The 22,348-nt window shown below is 40.6% G+C and overlaps 1 protein-coding gene across 3 annotated transcripts in view; it reads left to right on the top strand.

Moving 5' to 3' along the window:
• Positions 1-8,211: 8,211 nt before the first annotated feature.
• The window catches only part of LOC124787840 (nuclear receptor coactivator 5), a 152,466-nt gene continuing 138,329 nt past the window's right edge, over positions 8,212-22,348 (top strand). For 2 of the 3 annotated variants that reach the window (XM_047254784.1, XM_047254782.1), the window contains exons 1-2: positions 8,212-8,351; positions 8,548-8,720. In XM_047254784.1, coding sequence (XP_047110740.1) covers positions 8,564-8,720 — 157 coding nt within the window. In that variant the 5' untranslated portion in view covers positions 8,212-8,351; positions 8,548-8,563. Of the gene's footprint in view, positions 8,385-8,547; positions 8,721-22,348 lie in introns of all 3 variants that reach the window. The other variant, XM_047254783.1, reaches the window with a different exon arrangement.

Raw genomic sequence — 22,348 nt, 5'->3', positions numbered from 1 at the left:
GAAGCCGCTACCTCAGCAAACGAATTGGAGCGCCTACGACAGGGAATTGTTGACAATTTCGAGAGCCTGAAGCACATCTGTCCTTATGACGAAGGCCGTCCAGTGACAATTTACACCAATCACAAGCCGCTTGTATCGGAATTCCAGAACGCAAGCGATAAGTGCTACCTTGACAGTTCAGGTACACCAAATTTGTGTTCGCGACAGTCCGTCGATGGATGTTCGACGTATTCAGGGTGCTGAAAACATACTGGCTGACTACCTCTTCTGTGTGCGACGTGGTTGCGATCCTGAAGTAAGACGAACTCACCAAGTTACAAGTGGCAAATCGTGAACTGAAACACTAACTGACAGATCAGTCTTCAAGCCTGCGATTCCAGCAGTTAGAAGTGCCAGGTTGTGGTGTCAAGTTATGGTGCAACTTCTCTCGGTAGGCAGCGCGCCGCTGTATCACACCACAGGTTTGAAAGGTAGTGTTCGACAGTGCGCGCAGTCTGACAAACACAGTGGCGATGACCACTGTCAAGATGGTAACGGAACATTTCGTGTTGTCGTTGGTTAGGAAAGATGCTCGCAATTGGGCCCACCCCATCGCATGCTGAAAGCAGTTCTCATGTGCCATCGAGAAAGTTGGCCTGAAGCGATTCCTCTACACTGTTGGTGTTATGGACGACTTACAAGGCTGATATCGGCGCCTCTGTGGCTAAGATAGTATATGGAGAGCCATCAAGAATCCCAGCAGAGTTTCTTACTTCTGCACTGCTGCCAGACCAAATGGAGGTACAGAGCATTCAGAATCACTTGGCAAAGATTGGACAAACATTGGCTGTGCATCATCGCTCACAACTTGTTTCCTTGCACGATGTGCTGATAGTCTGTACGTCATGCTGCGCACTGAGACCGTGTGGATGCCTCTTCAGCTTATATGGGACCCTACCAGGTTTGGTGGTGAAGTAAACTCGCATTTCATACTCTGCAAAATGGGAACCCCAGCAAAGGATCAGTGGAAAGACTGAAACTAGTGTGGGAAATGCCGACTCCAGCTTCAGGCGACGAGACGAGAAACATGAGGGGCGGGGTGGCTTGGGGCAACCCTCCCAAATCATGCAGCCAATAGATGACGGACCCAGTCCTGGACAACTCTCGCCAGCCTTGCAGGCAACCACTCCACTCCCCATGTCATCGCAGTCGATGATGGTTCCCACAAGAGACAGAAGAGTTGGGAAGTTCAATTATCTCTTTATTCCCAGTGGTCTGCACTTTACGAGGACGCCTTTTCCATTACCTGCCCCTGTCGCCAAGATTTTAAAAGAAGAAGGGATAGCTACTACTTGCGTGAAAAAAAGAAAGCAAACACAAGGTAACACTTGTGGAAGACGGACATGCGGCGTCGATGCTCACGGACGCCGCCGCTCCATCTTCATGGCATCTCTTCTCGTAATGTCGTACAGGCACCGTCATCTGTTCAATCTTCTGCGTGTGAATGTATCAAAATTACCTCTTGCCATGAACGACCCAGCTACAGGGAGGATTGTGGTAGATGCTCCGCAAGAAGTTCGAAAAGTATTGGTTGTACTTAGAGCTCTTGACAATAGTACAAAGACAATCGTTTAAATAGTTCCAAAACTCGTTGAGTCCTATGACGACACATCCAAACTAATAATAAATGGCGTGACAGCATTGTTTTTCGTCCTCCTATAACCCTTTCCACCCTGAGAGGAAATCTCTTAAAATTTTATCTGATATATACCAACTACCATACATTATTACGTGTAGAAACAGGTAAAAATACTGAAAATATTCACATAGTGATAGTTTGTTCAAGAAGTCACCAGCATTATCGTGCTAACCAAAATTCAGACATGAATAAAACGCAAGTAGCATTTCATGGAAGTGTCCAGACACCTTACACAAGTGAAAGATTCTCAGTCTAAAATGATACAGGAATTTCCTTAAACTAATGAAATGTAGGAAAACAGAATGCATTTATCTCGGTAACGCATGGCTTTGTCTTGTCGTTGAAGTTTTAAATGACCTGTTGTACTCTAGTGGTCACAGCATGAAATAAAACAGCTGCCAAACGGAAGCTGGGAGCTCGCATCATCACTGCAGTCTGGAGTGATGCAGAAACGTGATGTAGCTGAAACACGAAAAAATTATAATCGAACCCGCACGATTGTGCGAGCCAGAGTGGAAAGGGATAATAAACAGCGTCCAGATATGGAACGGTGCGCGAATCGACATAAGCGGGCGACATTCGTAAAAAGAGAACCAAAATTTGACGCACAAAATACCATCTCTCTTCCGCCGACCCACAGTGCAGCCGGTGTTCGTCTGTGTCCTGACAGTTGCTGTTCACACATAAAGGCGAATCGGTACGATGGATCCTACAGTCTCTCTCTCGAGCAATCTTTTATTTTCTTTTCCTTTCTTGTTTTTACCGTCACCTACCAGATCGAACGTACGTCTGAACGCTTGGGCCTAGCGTTACGCGCTGACTGCGCGCCACACTACCTTGCAATGAATGGTAGTATGTCAATTCGACGACATTAGGCGACTAGCGGAGAATTGGGGTGCGAAAGATGTCACTGGCTATTGGTAAGTGAGAAGCAGGGTGAACGTCCCATAGATAACAGATAAAATCTCCCAAAATAGAAAAACGACGCCGCTATCTCAGTAAGCGCCACCGGAGAGTCAAGGGAAGATGGTGTCAGAGCTTGAGGTGCATACCATTGCATAGAGACACTCCTCAATCATGTAGATTGACAATGCCAAGTCCGCCGCATTCTTTAGGAAGAGTGAGGGAGTCGTATCGAACCTCAAATATCATTCCCGCGCTGACAAATGAACCGAACACCGCCATGACGCTATGTGTTTAGGCAGCGGTAGTGTTTGCGCTAGATGTGGAATTCGTGATGCCTGATGGATATTAACAAGTTACGTCCGCTGATGAAGGTCCAAAACACGGAGTCGATGATCCACACGTCCAGCACAGATACGTTGCAAGTGGCTCTGTTAATTAAGGGTCATCGCGCATTGGATGTCGTCTGTGAAGTCGATAACAGGACAGCTGATTTTATCGTCTGAATGGGGCGACGCTTGCAGGTGTCACCTAGTGCCAATATTCCCCGCCACTGGTTTGTGTACATTTATATGGCTCCTCGAGGCTTCATCATAAGCGGCTAACCAATCCTTGGTTCTGTGGGCATCATGTTCGTCGCGAAAAGGTAACATCAGGTCATCAGCACACGCAGTACACCTAAAAACGATACCACCAAGAGAAAAACCCGTGAGGTGGTGTCACAGACTGTACAACAACCGTTCTAACGCTACACCGTACAGTATCGTTTACAAAGAGCATCCCTGTCTCACAGAGAGGCGAAGGCTGCAAGGCTGTCGACTGTCTCCCGTTAGACATTTAATTATAAGGGTGATGTGTTAGTGATACGTTTTCAGTGCACCTCTGTCTTCAAACGCATGTTATCATATAAAAGAGCTAAATATGCCAAAATAAATACGGCGCTTGGCCTGTCGATATTGCATGTGACGTCAAAAAGACTCCACGTTTGCAGTAATTCTTGTGAGACGAGGGTAAAGGTGCGTTTACATCTGTGTGCCTTGCGGCTGTGCTTACCTGACACGCAAGTAGAGGCACGTGTCTCGTCGTCTGGTTAGTGTATTATTTGTATCCTCAAAGTTGACACTCGGCGCGGTAGCTGCTGGGAGCGACCGTAAAGGCATTTCCCATAAACAACCGCTCCCGTCAGACACCGCGCTCCGAGTGTCAACTTTGTTTGCGCACTTTTCAGAGACATGCGTCACTTTGCGTCGGGCATACACCGCCTTGCGTCTTCGAGCAACGGTCGCTTGCGCCAAATGCGCAAGAGAGGTCGCACAGGTGTAAATGCGTCATCTTTACCCTTCTGTTGACAATAAAGTCGAGGTATCTTATATGTGGCTATTGTAATTACATTACATTAGTTTTTACAATAGGGAGCGAATGTAGTGCCATAAAAATCGGTACTAACTAAAATATTGCTCTACGTTTGTCTTTATTTAGACATCTATGGCCCTGGAAGGTATGAAACCATGGATATAAAAAAAGAAGGAAGGTGGCATTACAGACTTACGCTGTACGTTGTTTTGAAACCAGAGTGGGTGGGGCTTGCGGCCATTTTAAGTACCCAAAACATAAGCCGACTACTGTTTACGAATGCTTCGTGTTCATTATTTCTGTCGTGTGCGCGCAACAACTGTTTTAAATTCTACAACTTATAGAGGTAACATGAATAACGTGGTATCAGGAAGGCAATTTCGAACGTTTTTCTGTTCTTGAAGGCGTATTTGCACTAGTAATACGACAGATTTGGCCTCGTTAACGAAACTTGTTTTTTTACTGCTATATTTCCGATAATCAGAATCAGAAGGAGGCGATGTGAAAAGCACGCTTTCATAATTCATTTAACTCCACTTTTACCTTGTATCGATAGCAAATGAAACTGGAGCTCCGAAACCAATGCTTGTTTGCTTACTGGTACTGCTGCTTGTTCCTTGCATTCTCAGCTTTCAACTAGTATGCGCATCATTTTTAATGTTCATGTTTGCAAAAAACTTACCTACGAGTTCTTTGTTAGCCCATAAATGTGTGTAACGAGGAAAGAAGCAAGGGCTGCTGTCGTATCGCGTGCATGTCAACAAAGTGAATGTTTATTGAAATGTTAAAGAAACAGAACGGCATAGAGGTAATACATCCGTGCAGAATAGACTTCTTGTTTTATTAGATTGTCAGTGCCATGTTCTCACTTTGAAATCTTACCTCTGATGTGTCATTCAGTATGACCAATGATAGCAACTTATAGGGTAAAAAAAAGATATAATTTTTTAAACATCTCCCAGCATTGTGGAATGCTGTAAAATGTGGTTAAGGGGATGGTCCCAAACGCTTAAGACACCTTAAAATGGATATTTTGCTTTAACGTGTACGTAAGTAACTTTTTAGTAATTATAGCCTAACCTGTAGAAGATGTAGGCCTACCTTTCCAACAATAACTCTGTCATTTTTTCAGGAATAACCGAATATAGCACAATTTGAATGTGTTTCTACCTTGATCATTTGCTTGATTTTGCTTTTGAATTTCATTTTGGGGTTTTCAAAGTATATAAGTCTGTACCACGCTTTGTGATATACCAATAGTTAGTTACTTTGCTTCATGTACCTTGTATCATGTCCGCAATGATATGAGATGAGTCATTACATACTGACATCAGTAGTCTTTTTAATATGCCTTCATACTGATTATTTATTAGTTTTTACGTTTTTTAATAAAAGACAGGTAGACATTGTCAGTAATTCCTACCCATCAAATTGCATTACAGTAACAGCACCTGTTTGTGACACAGACAACTTTAATGTGGCGTAATGAATGTCATATTATTCATCTCCACTGTTTTTGTTGGAGCGCAGCGGTTTATTTACAACACACTTCATGACGAAATAACTATACTGTGAAACGGATAGATTACTACTCACACGCCAAGCACAGGGCAGGCACAACGAAAAGAGTGTTCACATAAATTTTCAACCAAAGTCATCTCCAGAAAGGAAGCACAGCGCACATGGTCTCAAACGCTTAAGACCCCTTAAAACGAATATTTTGCTTTAACATGTACGAAAGTAACTTTTTAGTAATGATAGCATGATTCATACAATCATACACACGCACACATGACTGCTGTCTCCGGCTCTTCTAGCCAGAATCTTTTTTATAGGGGGAGGAAATGTGAACAATGAATAATAATCATCGGTGAGAGAATTTGGGGCACCAGATGCTGCCTCATCGACAATCAGCGCGGTTATGTAACTGTGCTGTGCGGGGACGGGCCACTGATATACTGTGTGGCTCGAATGTCGGATCGTTTGCGATTTGGAAGGCAACGTAAAGCACAGAAAAGAAGAGAAAGAACAAACACTGGGTAAAGTAAGGCTAATCTAAAGTCAAGGGACAGAAATAAAACCACTACAATGAAGGTAAACAGTGCAACAATAATTCAGGTATACAAAAGAAAAACCACTGGACTCACATTTGGTAGGACGACGGTTCAAACCCGTGTCCGGCCATCCTGATTTAGGTTTTCCCCAAATCGTTTCAGGCAAATACCGGCAGGGATCCTTTGAAAGGACCAACTTCCTTCCTCATCCTTCCCTTATACGGCGGGACAGATGACCTGTCTATCTGGTCCCCTCCCCTAAAATCAATCTACCAACAAAGGAAAATATTGCTTGAATTCCTGAACTTAAGAATGAATGTGATCCCATTAAACTTTAGATTACGATCGGGTCGGTTAGTACACTCGTAAACAAAGCAAGCTGGCATGTTTGATGAAATAACTACGTCTCCACACAATCAAAGTACCCAACACGGTCGACACTGGGCAAGGGTACGGGAGGGTAACGTCATCGGGAAGTGTCACCGCCGTGAACTAAGGGGGTGTGAATTAGGTGAACCTAATTTTGGGCTAGTTAAGATGGCGGACGCCAGTATCAAGTTTGTGGCGTAATGACAACTCCCTCCTTTTTTTTACCACCATGTATGAAACGGTACATTACAGCGCAGTTTATTCACAGTTCTCTTTCAACCTGGCAACGGCCTTGCCGCAGTGGATACACCGGTTCCCGTGAGATCACCGAAGTTAAGCGCGGTCAGGCGTGGCCGACACTTGGAATGGTGACCATCCAGGCCGCCATGCGCTGTTGCCTTTTTTCGAGGTGCACTCAGGCTCGTCATGCCAATTGAGGAGCTACTCGACCGAATAGTAGCGGCTCCGGTCAAAGAAAACCATCTTTTAACGACCGGGAGAGCGGCGTGCTGACCACACGCCCCTCGTATCCGCATCCTCACCTGAGAATGACACGGTGGTCGGATGGTCCCAGTGTGGCCTGAAGACGGGGTGCTCTTGTAACCTACAGATATTTACTGAAGAATGTCACGTTACGAAAAAAAATTACTAAACAGCAGAAGGGCTGACCTTTTGCAGAAAGAAGTCACATACCTACCCAGAAACGTAAACTGTTCTTCTCTACAGTTCTACCCAAATCAGCGAATGAGAAACATAGGAAACTTGTATGGAATGCAATATTTTGATTAATTAACGTGACAAATAAGTCACCACAACTATAGTTGGGAAAGCCACACAGACGTGATAATAAAACCTCAAAAGCAATAAAACTGTTTTCCAGCACCGAAGAAACCAGTTCCACAATTGTTGCTATATCTTAGCACAAACGCCAAGAATCTGCCACACATTCCATTTTGAAGCAAAAGTAATTACATTTAGAAACATACCCAATTAGAAAGTCGAGTGGAATGGAAGACCGAGCGAATCAGCAGACTCCATACATGATATACGCTATTTGTTTACATTCTCTTTTCAGCGGAGTAAACTGCAATTATACACATAATCCAACGTATTTCTTCGTGCATGAGTAAGATTCAGCTGTTTTTGTGTTTATTACCCAATAAGTCATGTCTCTTGGTAATTTGCTAATACACGGAAAGATAAATATAATAACTGTTTTGTTAATTAAGTAGAAACATTAATCTTGAGGATTGGTTTCAGTCGCTAGGGGCGCTAGTGTCGTTCCAAATATCAGACGGTAACAACTTTCACAGCTGGAGCAGTGATCTCTATCTACAGACTATAGAGATCACTGACCTAACCAGCAAGTGCCGCAGTGCGACTACCTTGAAATCCATATACCATGTTTGGAAAGAACCAGAATGATTCTTGAGTGTCTGATGGAAGTCTGGTCGTTCGTCCAAAATGAAAAATGAGGAAATAACTGTTCAACATGTTTTATGCTGTATAGGTATTAGCATTTACGCAGATATACGTCGACGTTAGCCAGTACCCATCCTTATGAGTGGAAATTCCGGCATATGTAGTGTGCACCAGTGCCGCTACAAAATCCTAATATTTCTTAGGACCTATGTCAATAAATCTATTGAATAATTGATAATTTTACTTTGTTTCTAATTCAACAAACACATGAACATAAATCGCGCTCCAGTACAAATGGAATGTGTGGCAGATTCTTGGCGTTTGTGCTAAGATATAGCATTAATTATTCCAAAGACGTTTATTTGTAAAGATGTGAAGTTTGTGAGTAATAACTAGCCCTTGTGCACAGTGGAACTTCTGTTTCAGCGCGCAGATATGTCATATAATCTCTGGAATGCTGTTCCGTAAAGCGTTGTTTGTAGGTCCAAATTAGAGGCCTGTAAAAGGTATTTGCTGTTGTGGGGGGTGAAAGCAGTCGAAATAAAAAGTTGTGCAACCTTCGGGAAAGCTGAGTGAGTGTTTACTGCCGTTTTCAAATAAGGAAGGTAGTAATTTAAGGGTATTTGATAATCGATTGCATTCACCGCTTAGAAGCCATTTTAAGTTTTTGTAGTTACCGGGTGTCTTTGCTTTCGGAAATAACTCGAATAAACAAGGAAAAGCTACGTGTGTTTACAAGCGTGTAGATAAGTCTTCTTGGCGTTTCAGCATTTCGGCAGTAACAATGAGCTACAGAGAACAGGTGATGAAAGGTGATGTTCACAATATGATGATTGATCCGACAACCGTCAACTCTAGAATATTTATTGGAAATATACCGCCAACTGATGTCTCAAAGCAAGATATAGAAGAAAGGTTTGGGAAGTACGGACCAATTCTTGGTAAGTCTTGACTATTTCGTTTACTGTTGTAAAATTTATGCTTAAAATCATAGTGCTTAAGAAATAGGCCACACAATTATTGAGAACCGTAGATCTGGTAGCTGTGGTTTTCTGATCGTGAGAATAAGTCGGATGTAAACTAACACAAAGGCGATGATTGGTCAGAAGCCGTGGCACACCTACACCGTGCTGTAATGCTCTTGGAAGCACGTTTTGCGGCTGTACAACCTTTTTAGCTGAAATCATATTCCTGTAGTTTTACAATGGATAACATTGCACATTAATTACGCATGTGTTGCTAGCTACGTTTTTGTGGTACTTTTCTAGGAAGATTGTATATTTGAAGGACTGTGTATTATAGTAGGCCAGCAGTTGTAGCTGTGATGCCTACATTGTGCGAATGATGGAACTGCAGTTAGCAGAGCTACAGTCATGGACAGGGTTAGTGGGCTGTGTCATGTCACAAAGTGGTAGCAACTATTCACTGCCACTATAGCAATTTGACAGCAAATTTTATCTCCCACAGAATGGGGTCAAGGCTCCAGTTTTTGCCATTAATACAATTACAATTATTTTGATGTAGTTAGTGAATTTTTAAGTGTTTTGAATATCAACCCGTCCTACCCTTATGATAGTGTATTATTAACAACAAAGACGTAATTGATAGTAGCCTATAGCCGTGGCAACTCACATTATTTTATCAGCTTAAGTTATGCATTGGGTCCCCCCTTGCCCAGAAGTCTTAGTTGTGTGACAGACTGATCTGTAGTGCACCCGAACGTCTAGGTTAGGTTGGAAGATAAGTTTGGTTGGGTTGACCGGTAGTGAAGCGTAATGTTTAGATCTGCGCAGTACTGAAAAATTCGACGGGTGTCCGATACATAATTTTACCCCTATCTGTGCTTTTAACGTAGTGAAATATCCAGTAGAAAATATGAAAGTGTAGCATTTTTTAACTCAAGATATTTGGCCATTATTTATAGGGATATTGAGACAGCCAAAGAATAAGGATTTCAATATTCTCCCAGCAAAGTTAAAAATGTGTCGAAAACTATTTATAGGGGAATAAAGTTTTAAATGTAAACAAACTATGATATTCCAAGAAACACCTACTATTAAAATTTTTAGTTTATCTCCATAAAAATCTTTGGGGGATTATAGACTGTTTGAAAGCGGGGTTTCCAGTTATTAAGGAAAATCTCTGTGCTGAAACCTACTGAAAGGACAGATTTTGAATTTCTTAGAGACACTTATGCAGTTTAGGGGGTACATGTACTGATCACGAGAAAAATACCTATTTTTGAAGGAAACATGTATTTCTGAAGATATAAGCATATATTTGCACGGAATACCAAAAAAAGTACTTATTTTCATGTGGCTGCAAAGAAAAAAAAAAAAAAACCCACAATCAGTTAACTGTGTGCTTTCACCAACTTATTCATGTTGCTGTGACAGTATGCTGCAGACACTTGAATATATTTCTTCACATAGTTCCTTACCCACAGGTAATGCTTACAGTTTCGTACACCCTAACCATGATAGCTATTGTTGGCTTTGCATAATGTTGCATATGGTACATGTCTGTGTTGCTCACAGTTATGTGTCTTGATCAGTGCGCCCAACAACCTAAATTTTCCTGTTGAGGCTGTCTGTTTTTAAGTATCGCATATTACTGTGTGTGCCAAAATGGCGAGAAATTTTCCAGAGTGACTTTGTAATGGAAGATATATACCATGCTACGGAGAACACCCAAAGCTCTATACAATGGGCTAGGCAACAAGGTCTTTTGAAGAATGATATGGTGTGTGAAAATGGGGGTCTAGTGTAGCAGGGGATACAACCCGTCGGCTTTGGACAATGACGTCACAAGTCCCCAGATAGCAGTTTACCATTTTCGCTTTTGCTGTTATGTTTCAGTTTCGTTTTTTTACTGATTGCTTAATAAAGTGGATCTGTTTATTCTATCTCGTGAGATTTTTTTTTTAAAAAAGCCAAAAAACACGTATCAGCCACTGAAGGGAGCTACAACACTAAGAAGAATCGCTTCTCGATTGGCGACTTGTGACGTCAATGTCCAAAGCCGACGGGTTGTATCCCCTGCTACACTAGTCCCGAAAATGGGAATTATGTTGGGTACAACGGAGATGAAGCTGACGAAAACTACAGGGAAAGATGGCGAAATTTGCCGCTGCTCCATTGGCAGGGACTGTAGAAAGAAATGTTAAATCAGGAAAATGTCATTTTTTGCTGGCAGTCATTTAGACATTTCTAAAATTTTGCAACTGTCTTACATGTGGGCTTTCGAACTCAATAAGGAAAAGTTTTTTTGCATTGTATGCTTATATCTTCAGAATACACATTTCCTTCAAAAATAGGTACTTTTCTCGTGATCAGTGCATGTACCCCAAAACTGGTACAGAATTCAACTTTCTCAGGAGAGCAAATTTAAAGTTTTACATCTTACTATAAATTATTTATTTTCTGAGTAAATTAGGTAATGGCAATAACTTGTAAATTTAAACTTTCTATCACAATGTACATATACGCCTGTTGAAATGTTTTGATTGCCTTTGAATTAAAACTTTCAAAATAATATTTTTAAAAGTTGGGGGACTAAGCTTAAATGAAAGTCGAAAACCTATTAAAAGACACTATTGTTAACCTGTATTTATTCAATTTATTTATTCAAAGAAAATGAAAATTGAAAAAACACGAAATGAAAATTCGACAATCTCATTATTTTGTTGCTGTCATGATTTCAATAGTCAGTGTGGATCATATTACTCAAATGAGGAGCTACGAGTAATTTTATGTACGTAGAAAAACGTTTTGATGCTGTCCTCCTAGTGACTGATAAGTGGGTAAAATATCATGAGTTGGAGGGAAAGAAAACAGTAAAAAGAGCATTAAAAAGGGAGCAGAGAAGTTATGAAGCAAATTAGTTGAAAGCCATTGGTATACACTCATAGATAAAAGTGTGAAACAGAAAACAGGTAGGTGACAGGCCAACAATTTCTTAAGAGGAGGAAGAATGGACAGTGCCAGTAGTTTAGATGACAACATAGGATGTGGCTGTTCTTATGAAAGTACTTTCTAATAAGTTTTGATGCTCATAAAATTTGACTTAAATACATTTAAATTGAATATTTTAATATAACGACTAAAGATATTTTAGGGAAATTGTCAGATTTGCCCTCAATGTGAGAAGAATGATCACAAAAACAAATTTTCATGATCCATTGACATGCATAGGAAAAGTGGAAAAGTGCTTGTCTGGATGGTGATTTAAGTAGTTTCTAAGCCAATATTTAACAACTAATTGTTTTACCGTTCCAGTCAATTGCTGTAACTTTTACCTACTTTATGTACATATGTGTGTTGTCTTATATGCTGGTATAAGGAGCAAGTTACTTTCTAGAAAATGGATTCTACATGTGTTTAAAACTTCAGTTTTGTTGTAATATGTAATGGCTAAAAGTGGGGAAATGAGTAACATGGCCAAAACTAGGGAAATGTCATTTCTTTCTCAATAATTTTTGTATGTGTAGAAAACTTGTTCTTCCACAGTTGTAATGTGCAGACCTTGGAGCAATAGATAGCATTTTCTGAAGTAATTTGTATACTTTTTCCCTACACTAAACACACAGGCTATTTGAATTCTTCTTGACATGGCCGTAAGTGATGTCTTGACACTTCATCGTAATAATAAACCTGATATAAAGAAACACAAACACCACAATTAGTCAAAAGCTTTAGCACATGTGCTCTGACGGTGTTACGCTTTTGGAAGTAGGTCCTACCTTTGTATTAGATACCTAATTACTAAGTTACATTACATGGAACTTTTAAGATGTTCTAATGTATTAACAGCCGTCAATGTTTTTTCTTACTCGTGCTTTAACTGTGTAGTTTTTATTTAAAAAAGTCATGTACAGTCACAGTCCCTGTATGTTGTGCTCTGATTGTCAGGCTGCTAATACGCAGTATAAAAATGACTGAGGCTGCTTCCTGCTTCATAGTGAAGCATGCTTGTGGAACACGATTGAAGAGTGACGAGAATAGATTGCTCTTAACATTTTTTATATAAATTTACAGAAAAAATTGCCTTTGAAGGTTTCTGATGGGACTGTATTTGATACTGTTGAGATACAAATACACATTAGATGTACAGTGGAATTGCTACCGTACTAGGTTGATAATATGGTGCACCTCATGGATTGCTGGTTCAGTTCAGATCTGGCCCAGGCCTTGATCAATCTCCCCCCCCGCCCCCCCCATTTGAAATACCTAAATCTACTTGTAAAATTCATGTGCATTTTTTCGTGAATAATACACATCTTCTCATTTATAATGCATGCAGAATTGCTGTTTTCGTTTCAAATGTAAATTCTTAATTATCAATATTTTATGAAAAATTATTAATAAATGTTGCTCAAATTTAGAAAATGTAGCAGTTTAATTTTTTTAGGTCAAAACTGAAAAACAGAATACTCATTATTTTGGCTATGTCCTTTGTTTTATATCATAGATGTAGTCTCACATGACCCGGAATGATAAGTGTCATAGAAACATGAAAACAATCATTTTCACAGCATCAGGCACTCCCATACAAATGCTGCATTTTTACATTTCCCGTTGTACAGTTACAGTATGAACCCAACAGAACTGATTTGGAGCCAAGTTACGAGGTTTGTCTTGAGAAATGACAAGACTGTTAAGTTGCCAGACTGGAACTAATGCACACAGGTTTTTCACATGTCACTGCTGAACGCTGATGGGATGTAGAATGGCATATCGTAAAAGAAGAGGAGAAAATACGATGCCTTGGTGGTTTCACGGATTCTGTTGTTGATCAGTTCATTATCAACGTAGCAGATGGCAGCATGGATTCTGTTGTTGATCAGCTCATTATCAATGTAGTAGATGGCAGTTCCAGAGCTGAAATGTATTTCTTGAGTTCAGAGAAGGAAGGACTAAGAGTTAGCAGACGACTGACTGTAATTAATCCCTTCAGTGGTGTCAGTATTTAACAATGCAGTGAAATCCCTGAAGTATGCTTTTGTGTCACACACAGCTCACTCAGAAAAATTACTCTATGTTTAAGTTAGCAATTTCCATCACTCTTCTTTGTAGTTAGAATACTGTTTTAGGTGAGAACAAGAGTGTTTTGTGCTTTCCGTCTGGTCACCTAAGAAGCATGTGATAGAGCTAGTGTCTTCCTGAAAATAATTTCATTTTCTTTAAAAATTAAAGGATGTTTGAAGCTATATTGTTTCTCTGCTTGTCTCTTTTTACGTCTGAACTGCAACCGCTCACATCAATGCATGTTAATTTGACCAGCTAGCTGGTCCGTGCTGTCAAAATTAGATGTGCCAGTAAATCTGTTGTCCCCCATTATCGCTCAGTCTATGTGCGTGTAACACAACATAAAATGTATCCTTTTGATCATACTTGACTGTACTGGACACAGATCGGCTTCCGCTCTGTGTGAAACTAAATCCAATGAGATTCAGCAAAAGCAGAATAATACGTGGTGTAATGTTCACATCAGATTTATTCTTATGATTAACACAGTGTAACCTTAATATTTTGTACTTTGCAGTATGGCCATAGAGAGTCAGATGTGTTGCGCATAGTTCAAGGTGGGTAACAGAAGCAATAATTTCACCGAGCGAGGTGGCGCAGTGGTTAGCACACTGGACTCGCATTCGGGAGGACGACGGTTCAATCCGTCTTCGACCATCCTGATTTAGGTTTTCCGTGATTTCCCTAAATTGTTTCAGGCAGATGTCGGGATGGTTCCTTTGAAAGGGCACGGCAGATTTCCTTCCCAATCCTTCCCTAACCCGAGCTTGCGCTCCGTCTCTAATGACCTCGTTGTCGACGGGACGTTAAACACTAACCACCACCACCAATAATTTCATTGTAATCACCGTCACCGTAGGCTCTATTCACTGACTGCTATTGGAGACAGAAATCCTCCTGAAGGCTTGAAATAGAAATCCTCCTATAGGTTTTCTTTGCTTCTATCAAATAGGCATACGACCAAAGAACCAGCAACTTTAGTGAAAATTAGTGAAGTCTGAGCACAGCTTCCTTTGCTGTTGAGCAGCAGTGTGAAATAAATATGAGCTGACGTATTTATCATTTTAGCGCATGTTTACTGTTAATATATCTGTAGCGTGCAAGACAATTCACACTGCAGGATGACAGATGTCGTGGGAAGCATCCGATTCTACCTGTCTGCTTTAACCTGTGACATAGTAGTGTTGTGTGTGATGTGATATGGAATGGTGTTTTTAGTTGGTTCATGTTTGTAGACATCGTGTTGTTTTTGATGGCGCCCTCTGGTGTTGGATGTTGACTTGTTGAGTTTAACATGTGGTATTTGGTTCATTTGAGTGGGTTTACTTCAGTCTGGGTAATCAGTGCTGTAACGTGGATTTGGAAGTTTTTGCTTTGTTTTCAGTGAATTGTTATGTCTTTTTTCTTTTGTTTGTGCATTTGATGTTTTTGTTAGGTCTGATTTACTTTTGTGGTCGTCATTTTCTCTCTGTGTGTGTGTGTGTGTGTGTGTGTGTGTGTGTGTGTGTGTGTGTGTGTGTGTGTGTATTTTTTTCTGGTATTTTGGCTGTTTTAATTGGTCTAGGGAGTATGGGGATTTTGAGGCTTTTGAGTTGTTAAGGTTTTGCTTTTGGGTGGCATTTTGTGAGTTATGTAGGTGTGTGAAGTTTGTGGTTTCTTTTATTAATATTATTTTTTTAAATTAGTAGTTTGCCACTAAGTATTGTAAGCTGCATTTGAGCTATATAGGTCAACGGAAATGTCAGATTCCACTTTTCGGGGTTGTAATTGTTGGTTTTTTGGCATCGTGGCCTTCGTTTGAGCTATATAGGTCAAATGAAACATATAATATGTTGGTTTTGTGGCTGTAGTGTCATGTTGTAAGTTGAGATTTTGTTTGGTTGGTGCAGTGTTTCATATTTAGCTTGTTACCACCCTAAACTTCCTGCAGTTGTTCCATTGGTTTCATTTTGTTCTTGGAGTGAGAGGTTTTTGTGTTGTTTTTATTTTTATTTGTGTTTTTTGACATGAGTATGTAGTGACGGCATCATTGCGTTTTGTATGTGCTGGAAGTAGGTGTTTCTGCCATGTTGATGACATCGTAGCTCAAAGCAGACGGGTGGAATTGGAAGCTTCCCTAATGCTATAGTGTACCATGGTCAATCCATCCACAAATGATCCACGTGACTGTTGATCTGCCTGCATATAAGCTGAAATTTCTCCAGTTGGGTTACTTCTGGGTCTTCTATTAATTCTGCAGATATCTCTTAAGGTCCCAAACTGACGAGTAGTACTTTTGAATTAAATGTATGAGGTTGTCTTTTAGCCACCTATTTCTTGTATGTATTAAGTTTCTGTAGGGTTCTTCCTGTAATTCGGCCTACCAACTGCCTACCCTGCAACTAGTTTTATGTGATCATTCAGGTTGAAAGCATTCTGCAGATATACTTCTAGATTAAGTTGTTGCAACTTTCCAGTGTGTAATGAGTAGGGCCCGGATTTTAATGACAAGTCATGTTTTTTTCTGAACTATAGGGTGAATTTTAGAACAATTTATACACAAATCTAGGCATTTTAGTGTTGAAAATGTATTTTGATTGTGCATATAAAGTCATATTTCAACAAATTTTAGTAATAGGTCATATTGCGGCTAACTTTTAATGTAATAGGTCATATTTCCGACAACTTTTGCCAAAAATGCATATACCATTTTCCTCGTATTTTAAGGGACACACGAATAAGAAAATGAATATGTTGTTCACGAGACAATATTTAACATGCTATTATGGAAGATACCTACTTATTTACTTACTTACTCACTCACTCACTCACTCACTCACTCACTCACTCACTGGTCGTACCGGACTCGGAGAGTCCATTACCGCAGCAATGTATTTTCGCCATCTGTCCCTGTCCTGGGCTATTTCCTTCCATTCACCTTCAATACATAGGCTCCTCAAATCAGCCTTCACATTGTCCTCCCATCTACGCCTCGGTCTCCCCACAGGACGTTTTCCTTCTAGGTGCCCTACCAGTACTCTGCGCGCTGCCCCGCCCTCATCCATTCGAGCTACGTGACCCGCCCATCGCAGCCTACGTGATTTAATAATACTGATTATGTCAGGGCTTGAATAGAGTTGGTGAACCTCTTTATTATGCAGTTTTCGCCACTCTCCGAAAATTTTCCTCAAAATTTTGTTTTCAAATGCTCGAAACGGCTTTTCATTTTGCACAGTGAGAGACCAAGTCTTACACCCATACAGCATAACTGGTAGAATAATAGTTTTGTATGTTCTAATCTTTAAATTCCAAGACAATATCCGTGATGAAAGTAATCTATTCAGTGAGAAGTAGCACGCATTTCCTGCCTGTAATCTCTTCATCAATTCTGATTCAATCTCATTTCTCGAAGTGATGTCCGTGCCTAGATACTTAAATGTGTTCACTTTTTCAAACTGTGTGTCTCCAACTCTTAACATTTCCTGATCTACTGCTGTTGGCGTTCTAGTAGTAACCAGGTATTTAGTTTTGTCTTCACTTATCCTTAGACCTACATCTTCACTAGCCTTGATTAACGCATTCGCAGTTGCTGTCACCGATTCTTTCCTATCGCTAATGATGTTTAGATCATCTGCATACCCTAACATCTTAATATTTCCATTTAACTCTACACCCTCTGAATTATCTGCTGCCATTCGTACAATATATTCTAGGACTAAATTAAAAAGTAGCGGAGACAGGGCATCTCCCTGCTTAAGTCCGTTCTTTATTACAAATTCTTCTGACTCCAATTTCCCCATGTGTACTCTACCTTTTACGTTTTTCAAACTCGCTTCTATAAGTCTAACATACTTCTTTGGTATTCCAAGTTCCAAAAGAATTCTGTACAATTTTGACTGCAATACTGAATCATATGCTCTTGTAAAATCTATGAAAAGTAATGAACTGGTTTATTGTATTCCCATTTCTTTTCCAAAATCTGACGCAGGGTGAATATTTGGTCTATAGTTGATCTGTTCCTCCGAAAGCCGACTTGGTAATCCCCCACAATTTCATCTGCATATGGCATAAGCCTGCTTAGCAGAATATTCGAGAAAATTTTGGAACATACTGGTAATAGCGATATCCCTCTATAATTACTACAATCCATTTTGTCACCTTTCTTAAAAATTGGGATCAGAATCAACTCCTGCCACTCTTCAGGTATCATCTCTGAGTTCCATACTTTAGTTATCACTTTGTGAACTACTTCCACCAATTTCTGTCCCCCATTTTTAACTAATTCTGCAGTTATGCAATCTGATCCTGGTGCTTTATGGTTTTTCAATTTGTTGATTGCATCTCTTACTTCCTTTAACGTTGGCTCAGGTATCTGGGGTTCTGCTGTATGTATTTCGTACACCTGCTCATTTCCTGCTTCCTGGTGTAAATTTAATAGATGCTCAAAATACGCCCTCCATTTACTTAATATAGCACTGGGGTCTGTCAGTATTCCCCCAGCATCCCCTCGAAGTGCATTTGCCCTAACCTTGAAGCCCTTCCTATACCCATTTTTGTCTAGGTAAAGTTCCCTAATGTTCTTTGTTTTACTGTTTGTTTCCATTTTTGTAATTTGATTGTTCAAATAATCCCTCTTCTTTGCCCGTAGCTTACGACCAACTTCCCTTCTCAAGTTCAAGAACTCCTCTCGCGTTCTGTCTCTCATTCTATCCCAATCTAATCGCGCTTTTCTCCTTTCCTCTACCAATTTCTTGCATTCCTCATCAAACCACAGTTTCCTCCTGTTCTTCTTAATTGTACCTATTGTGACTTTCGCTGCCTCTTTGATATTATTCCTCACAGTGATCCACTGTTTATTTACATCCTCGTCTTGATCTTCGTGTGTCCTGAGAGCATCAAACCTATTTGAAATTTCTATCATGTACCTTCTTCTAAAGTTTTCATCATTTAGCTTGTCAGTGTCGAACCTAACAAGTTCTGCATTGTGACACCTTGATGTTTCAGTAGATAGCCGTTGGTGAACTTTGTCAACTACAAGAAAATGATCAGAATCGCAGTCTGCTCCCCTGAAAGTCCTAACATTTTCTATACTAGTGTGCCATCTCTGATCTACAAGAACATGATCAATTTGGTTTCGGGTGTGTCCATCCGGAGAGAAACAAGTTGCTTTATGAATGCCCTTTCTTTTGAAATATGTGCTCTCAACAATCACGTCTTTTGAAACAGCAAAATTAACCACCTTTGTGCCATTATCATTCGAAATGTTATGCAAACTTTCTTTCCCAATTGTAGGCTGGAATGCTTCCTCCTTCCCTATCTTCGCATTAAAATCACCTATGATTAATTTTGTATCATACGAGGAGAACTCATCCCACAGTTGATCTAGTTCTTCATAAAAGCCATCTTTAACAACCTCTTCAGTGTCCTCAGTTGGTGCGTGTACATTGATTACTACTAGTCTATTCCACCTGCCGGACAACACTATATCTGATAGTCGGTCACTAATGAACCTTATATCTCTGATTGCGTGAAGCACTTTTCTCTGTACTGCGAAACCTGTTCAGAAACTGTGAGCTTCTGCACCTCCATAGAAAATTGTATAGTTACCCCTCTTTATGCTACCCTCCCTCTGCCACCGAGTTTCTTGAATAGCTGTAATGTCTACATCGTATCTATCTAATTCGTCTAATAATGTCTGGAATGTTCCTGGTCTGTTCAAACTTTTAATGTTCCGTGTTCCCAACCTGAAAGTTCCTTTCAGCCTGAATCTCTTCGAAGTAGGTTCCGCCTGGAGATCCGAATGGGAACCTAGTTTACCTCCGGAATATTTTACTTCAAAGGGACCCATGCCCATTAATGTTGCTGATTCCTGATGAATAGATTTGATAGTAAGAGAAGAAGAAACAGGGATGGCTCATCACGCCATCACCTACTCCCCACCGGCTGTCTGGGACTGCTTATTTTTTGTATTCGCAGCTACCGTTCATATCTGAAGGCAGTATCCCCTATCTGCAACCTGGGGACGCGCTGTGCCGTAGTGTAGGGGCCCATGAAGATAAACAGATAAATTAGTACACAGCTTTATTTCTCAGGACTGTAGCAGAAAATCGGTGTACCACAACAGTCGTTTTGTGAACATAAAACATTGTTGTGCAGAGTCGACAATACGCTCTCAGAGCCAACAAAGGCGGCTTTTACTGTAATAATCATCGCAGTCCCACAGGTGTTCCCAGTAACCAGTTTGAATACAGCATTTGCCTTGTTCAACGTGCCTAAAGCAAAGTGCTCCGACAGCATGAAGTTGCGAGGATATGTTCGAGAATTTGAAGAGAAGTTCTTTAGTACTGATGGGAAAATATTATTTTGTAAACTGTGTGAAGTTAAAGTTAGTGCAGAAAAGTGCTTTAATGTGCAACAACACTGTAATACCGCTAAATACAACAGCTGTGTGAAACAAAGTGCTGAAAATAACAGCAGGCAAACGCTATTATTTGAACAAACAGGTCAATCGTCAACCGTGCAACATTCTGCAAGGATTTGTGTGAGATGATGGTGTCCTACAACATCCCATTGGAAAAGTTGATGAATCCACACTTCGGACGGTTCATGGAGAAGTACACAACACATCCAGTTCCAGATGAATCTACACTGAGAAAGAACTATTTATCTGTATGCTACAATGATATGCTCAACAAAATACGAATTACTATTGCTGAGCAAAAGATCTGGCTGTCGATAGATGAAACTACGGATATTAGTGGGTGATATATTGCATGTTGTTGGTGGTGTTCTAAAAGTTGATGGCCCTGGAGATATGTTCCTACTAACGTGTGAAGCTCTTGATAGAGTAAACAATTTGACAATTGCTATTTTGTTTGACAACTCCCTGAAGCTACTGTGGCCGGATGGTGTGAAAAGAGACAATGTTCTGCTGCTTGTAACAGATGCTTCTTCATATACTGCTAAAGCAGCCAAAGGGCTTCAGATTCTTTACCCCAGTATGGTGTACGCAACTTGCCTTGCACATGCATTGCACAGAGTTGCCGAAGAGGTGCGATCAAATTACCCTGACGTGGACGAATTAATTTCCTGTGGCAAGAAAATCTATGTGAAGGCTCCGCTACGGGTGCAGAAATTCAAGGAACAAGCACCTTCAACGCCCCTCCCACCTAAACCTGTTCTTACATGATGGGGTTCTTGGCTTAATGCTGCTGAGTATTACTGCACGAACTACACCCAAATAAAGACAATCTTCTATGAGCTTGATAGCGATGAATCAAATGCTATCAAAATTGCGAAAGAAGTTTTTATAGATACAGTGTCTCGAAACTTGGCATACATCAACGCCAATTTGTCAGTGATATTAAAAGCCATCAAACGACTGGAAGCTGTTGGCACTCAGCTATGTGAGGCCATGAGTATTGTGCAACACGTGCAGAGTGAGTTGGGTCGAGCTCGTGATCATGTGGCTGACAAAGTGAAAACCAAGTTGCAATGGATATTCTACACTGTGCAAAATTAGTGACAGTCTTTCAGGGAATGCTACAACATTTGAAGATACTGAAACAGAGCTGAACTCCAGTGACCTGGCTGCCTTCAAATACGTAATGGAAAACCTGAAAATGCACCTTGTGATCCAGTGCAACTTTGCAGATACTGAATATTGACATACGGTATTAAATAATGTGAAACGCTTTAAATACTATGTAGAAATAAAAACATTGTTTTACTGTTTCGATAGACGATCTTTTCACTGTACTTTGTGTTTAGAAAAGAAAACATTCAGACATTCAAAAAATAGGTGCAAACTAGCCACAAACCCTACAGAAAAAAAGAACTATGCTTACATTATTTTGAGAAGTAAATTTTGTATTACTTTATGGTGAATAAAAACTTAAATAAACAAACAAGAATGCTTTAAATAAACTTCTATTAAGTCAAACAATGGAAAATCCAGGATGGAATGTAACAATATGAGAGAAGGAAAGTTGCTACTCACCATATAACAGAGATGCAGAGTCGCGATAGGCACAAGAAAAACATTCACACAGTCCTAGCTTTCGGCCATTAAGGCCTTTGTCAGCTGTAGACACACACACACTCAGGCAAGCACAACTTGCACACACGTCTGCAGTCTCAGAGAGCTGAAACTACACTGGGAGCAGCAGCACCAGTGCATGATGGGAGTGGTGACTGGGTGGGGGTAAGGAGGAGGCTGGGACGGGGAGGGGGAAGGATAGCATGGTAGGAGCGGCGGACAGTGAAATGTTGCAGTTTAGACGGAGGATAGGAGAGAAGGTGCGGAGCGTCGAGGGGGGTAAGTAGCGGAAAGGAGAGAAATAAAAATAAATTAAAAGACTGGGTGTGGCGGTGAAATGACGGCTGTGTAGTGCTGGAATGGGAACAGGGAGAGGGCTGGATGGGTTTGGACAGTGACTAACGAAGGTTGAGGCCAGGAGGGTTATGGGAACATAGGATGTATTGCAGGGAAAGTTCCCACCTGTGCAATTCAGAAAAGCTGGTGTTGGTGGGAAGGATCCATATGGCACAGGCTGTGAAGCAGT

Source organism: Schistocerca piceifrons, chromosome 3, assembly GCF_021461385.2.
Source record: "Schistocerca piceifrons isolate TAMUIC-IGC-003096 chromosome 3, iqSchPice1.1, whole genome shotgun sequence".
Classification (NCBI taxonomy): domain Eukaryota; kingdom Metazoa; phylum Arthropoda; class Insecta; order Orthoptera; family Acrididae; genus Schistocerca; species Schistocerca piceifrons.
The sequence above is the reverse complement of the archived record's forward strand: the minus strand, read 5'-3'. Positions and strand labels throughout refer to the sequence as shown.